At 39.6% G+C, this 5,156-nt stretch overlaps 1 protein-coding gene across 1 annotated transcript; it reads left to right on the top strand.

Moving 5' to 3' along the window:
* The first annotated feature begins 2,585 nt into the window (after window positions 1-2,585).
* Window positions 2,586-4,578, top strand: endouc (endonuclease, polyU-specific C). Its single transcript, XM_069686840.1, has 6 exons — window positions 2,586-2,678; window positions 2,752-2,863; window positions 2,964-3,085; window positions 3,676-3,788; window positions 3,927-4,077; window positions 4,208-4,578. Exons 1-6 carry the CDS (start codon window positions 2,643-2,645, stop codon window positions 4,481-4,483), a joined length of 810 nt encoding a protein of 269 aa, XP_069542941.1. The 5' UTR covers window positions 2,586-2,642; the 3' UTR covers window positions 4,484-4,578.
* The last annotated feature ends 578 nt before the right edge of the window (window positions 4,579-5,156 follow it).

Here is a 5,156-nt window from a genome sequence, read left to right as displayed (position 1 = left end):
GAGACAGCCTGTTTTTTTTTAAACTGTATCCATGTTAAAGACAAATATTGTAATTTTTTTATTTATATTGTGGCTCAGCTTGGATCATGTTTGGTGAAATCAGTGACCTAAGTACATGTCAGAGAACGGGGAGGACAGAAAAAGAAGCGCTACATGCAAACAACCACACGTATGTATGTAGTAACATTTGCATCGTAAAACTTTAGAACAGTCGTGTGTCTCCAGTTCATAAATGATTAGGTTGTCACCAAAATTAATTTAATAAGGCTGATAAATGGGGCTGTTTTAGGTTTAAATAAGAGACAATCTGATGCCCCATGTTCCAAATAAGGTTTGGTTTGTAATAAGAAACATGATAAGATCTTTACTGACTTCATACAATCATTCATTTGGAGCAGAAATTTGAATATTGTCAGTTTTAAATGCAAGAATTTCTAACTGTGCTGCCTTCTAGTTTTGAACTGCAGCTTTTTACAATAAACAAACGTGTTGTTTTAATTGCTTTGATCTATCGTCCACCAAAGTATAACTGATTTTATCTCTGAGTTTTTATCCAGATTTATTCTGCACTATTAGAGGATTTGTGCACAAGTGAATTAAATTATTATCATCATCATCATTTTCTTCATCTTCCTCAAAATCATTAGTATTTATATGGATTTCATCTAGGTCCTCCTCATCTGTCCCTTCTTCAGCCAAGACATCAACAAGGGCCGGAGATAACTTCACACTGTCGTGGTTTTAGCTTTCATTTTCAGCGTCTGCATGAAACCCATGGTCAAAAGGGGATGTGGGTTTTGTTCATGAGCCTGCAAGAGCACCCTTTTGCAAAGAGGAAAGGTTGAAAGATCTCCTCGGAGACCTGGGTCAAGGTCAAGGCATGAGCCACAAATGTTCTTGATCTTAATCTCTCTTGCCTCATTAACCTTCTTTAATCGTGGACCAAAGCCATAGGGAAGACAGGTGAACTCTTGGGCACACCTAAGCACGAGCTTATCAAGCTCCCATAAGGGCCCCACCCCAGAAAAGGTGTGCATGAACTTTGAATTCTCATTCAAAAGCTTGATCGGTGGAACATTTCATTTGCCATTAAACGCTGAAGCGCAGTCAGCATCAGTGAAGGCATGCCAGATGAATAATTTTCAGCCAGCTGATTGATATTTATCAGCTTGTCTCCCACGTCAAAGATGATATCAACTGTGAATGATTTGGGTTTTCAGCAACCTTTTATCATGTAGTTCATCCATCGCACTTTTCTTGTTTTTTGCAAAGAAGTCATCAATTGTTGAGATGGAATGAGGCATCAGAGTCAGTATTTTCTCATCAGGTCAGAGATGCTGATTTGTGACCTGAGCAGCTGTGATCTGATGAAGACCTGAAGAATAAATCTACTTGAATCACTTTATGGTTTTATGCCACAAGCTTTCTTATAGGTGTGGTATAAGACATTGTTTGGTGTTTGTTTCTTTTTTTAACTTTCTAAAAAAAATATTATTTTCCCCCCAGAGCGATCGATAACGTGCGCATGCGCCGTCTTCGTTCAAACTGTGTTTTGGGACACGTTGAGGATGTAACTGCGTTTAGACCTCATTTCACCCTTTTCTTTTAAACAAAAAAAATGTATGTTGAAATCCCGATTGGTACTCACTGGGCTGAGATATAATAAGGGGGAAATGTTGTCTTCGTCTTGTCTACTGGCCCAATATCTGGTTTGTCAACGGGTCACAGTTAGACAACTTCTGCCTCTTCATTTTCTCCACCTTACATTTGCATACATTAGTACGTTTTGGCCCAATCTTTCTTAGCCCTACACAGATTCCGTAATTAGTGTTTATTTAAAGTGTTGTACCTCTCACCTAAAAAAGCTCACTCGGCAGAAACAGATCCCTCTTCTTTGGGAAAAGATTATGAATAAAATTATAGAATACTTTATATTTCTTCATGTGAAGACCATGCTGTCTAGCTCGTAGCTGTGTGAGAAAACTGTGCCAATAGAATAAGAAATTATTCAGGGACTTCCACTTGAAGTTATGATCATTTTATCGCCATCATTACATGTGTAGTTTAAGAACATAGGCTACCTGTTGAAAGAGCATCAAACCAAAGAGACAAAGCGCCATCTGGTGGCAATTCAAAGAAAACGTTTGGACATGCGCAGTTAATATCTTCGTCTAACGCCTGCAGAAACATTTGTGAGTACTTCTCTGTAGTTCGAGTTGAAGGAGTGGAAGCTTGCGAGAAGAACCATGGCAAGGTATGTATTTTATTATTGGGCAAAAACTCATCTGAAAATGATGTCATCCCTGGAGTCAAGTGAAGTTTGCTGTTTATAAGATTGGAGAGAAGAGCAGAATGTTTTAAAACATGTTTTTTTTTCTCAGTTTTTTCACGTTTTTATGGAAAATGTGTCAAATGTGTGATTTACAGGTTCTGTGGAGTCCTTGTCTTCCTTACATTCACCCTCACTGGCCTGAATGCATCAAGGTACAGTATCCAATAAGAACTTATGCCATGACTTATTGTGGTTGTTGACAGTATTTGTCAGTTTTTCTGTATTCTCCTGTCTGGCTCTATATAACAGAACTGTAAACCAGGAACTATCCAATCTTTTCAATGAGCTGTGGACATTGGATGTAAATCGCATGACTCCGGGCGTGGACTACACAGTCTCTGTTCAGGTATGGAGCATTATTTCAATCAGGCAGCACTTTTCCTCTGTTCTTATAATGATATATTCTTTAAACTCTACAGGGTAGAGCCAGTTATGTAAACCAGGGCAGCCATGTTGTACAGGATCACGCCTCACTGCCTCTGTTCTCCAACGTCAATGAGAGCAAGCTGGAGGGCTCAACCACCTTCTCCCGTAAGTGTGTCCTCAGCAGACAGAGATAGTTTTCCTCCTACTGTGCCTAAATATCCAGCTTATTTGCAGACTCTTATAAAGTACATTTCTGTGATTGCAGGGTTCACAAAACTTCTGGACAACTATGAGCGGTCCACAGGCGTGACTGAACGAGTCACAACAGAGGAGCGAACAGAGATTAGTCTCTTCCTGGATGCCGTCTTAGAGACAGAAGTGATGAAGGTACATCTGACATGTTACAACCAGCTGCACTTTAAGCCATGTACACTCTTCTGCACCACACCTCATCTTTTCCACCTATTTGTTTTCATTCTTCTCCATTAGAAGATATAAAAAACAGTGTATTATTAGTTGTTTTGCTCCCCGCTAGTTGTTTTCTGTCAGTTCTCCAACATTTTGCGGGTTTGAAACTGCAGCTGAACTCCAGAGGGACTTTTGTCTCTTCCTGTCTCTCTGCTCCTTGAACACAAAACCTCATGTTGTTATGGAGAGAAAAACATCTGCTAACATCTGTGCGCAGCTGAGGAATGCTGTGTTGGCTTCAGTGGTCTCCCCAAAGGATCATAGGAGAAATGTGGACATGCGGTACTCATTGTATTTGGAAGAAAAGCATGTGTGCAGTTCACATCAAGACCAAAGACTTTCCCCTCGATGTTTCTCTTTAGAATTTGGTTCCTCCTGTTAAGCAAGCCTGGAAGACAATGAGAATTTTGTCACATGCACATTCTGACATCTCTACGCACTGCTGGTTTTAACATGTAATAACATTTTTAAAAGTATAAACACAATATATAAATGTGTTATCTCCACAGCGGGCTCATAGATATCTGGTGAGCAAAGGACAGTCCAACGCTAACCTGAGGCTGTTTAAGAATCAACTGCACCTGATCTGGTTCAACCTCTACCGCAGACAGAGAAACGCAGGGTGAGAGGCCTAGACATCATCATCATGTCTGTGTTGAATGTTGAAGTCGTAACCTACTACAAATGTGAAAAGGTTGTATAATTGTTGTAAAGTAATGTTTTATTTTGTGTTGTATTTCTAAACAAAATCATTTACCAGCACGGACTCCTGTGGATTCGAGCACGTCTTTGTCGGAGAGACAAAATCTGAAACGGAAATCGTTGGTTTTCACAACTGGGTCCAGTTCTACCTGCAAGAGAAAAACAACCTCTTGGACTACAAGGGATACAAGGCCAGGGATCATGACTTAGTATGTACAACAGTTCAGTTCACAGACAAATAGATGCATTTCTTTCTGAAACAACTGTTGTGTTTTTTCTCCACCCACACCAAGTGTGTCTGACTTATTATTCTGGATTAACATGAATGCGTTTCCACAGCCAGATCAAGACGACCACGTCCTGAACCTCCAGTTCAGCTGGTACGGTTTGGTGAAGCCCGTCGGCAGCGCCTTCATCGGGACCAGCCCTGAGTTTGAAATGGCACTCTTCACCATCGTCTTCCTCATGAGCACAGAGAGGAGCACCACGGTGCTCGTCAACATCGACCAGTGTCAGATGGACCTGGTGGTCATCAGGCACGGACGCTCCCTCGGGACGGCATACCCCAAACTTCTCAGCAGCAACAGCCGGCATGTTAGCCAGCCCTCACACTGAGGTGGAGGATCCTGTGATACAAAGTGATTTGTCATAATGTCCATGTATCTAAGACAAGAATGTAAAGAGGTTTGGTTTAAACAGCACTTAGGTGTGTACACTCATTCCATAAAAAATGTAAATTCAGTAATGTTGCTATTCAAAATCAAATATTTGATATTGTTATGCAATAAAAATAACTTTCATTAAACATTGTAATACATGTTAATGACCTCTTAGTTGTAATGTGAGTTGTAAGTAGGAAACACACCAATCCCTTATTTCTCTAAAGTGGCCATAACAAAATGACAAAGTACCCCATTATATTTCATTTTTAACACATACACGGGCTTAAAGTGTCCTTATGTTTCATGATGTGTAAACATATGAGCAGCGTTTTAATGTTAAAGTTGACGTATAAGCATGAATACTTAACATCTGTAGACGTTTTAGATCAGAGCTTTTAATAACTTTTAAAGACTGAATGACAAGACAAATCATTTATGTCTTTGAATGCTGATCGCCAGTAACTATTTTGCTTTTAAAAGCTTTGCTTATTTGGTGAAAGAGTCTTAAAATGAACATATCAGGTGTTAGGCAATGTCCTATTTTTTATTAGTATTCTTTAAATCTTGACTTAAATATTGTTACTTGGAATTTTTAGGATTATCTTTAGTTTAGTGAAGTCAAGCTT

Source organism: Semicossyphus pulcher, unplaced genomic scaffold (genome assembly GCF_022749685.1).
Source record: "Semicossyphus pulcher isolate SPU_LCO1_2020_fin unplaced genomic scaffold, fSemPul1.0.p SCAF_8, whole genome shotgun sequence".
In the NCBI taxonomy this organism is placed as follows: domain Eukaryota; kingdom Metazoa; phylum Chordata; class Actinopteri; order Labriformes; family Labridae; genus Semicossyphus; species Semicossyphus pulcher.
Note: the sequence above shows the minus strand (reverse complement) of the source record. Positions and strands in the feature narration are given on the sequence as shown.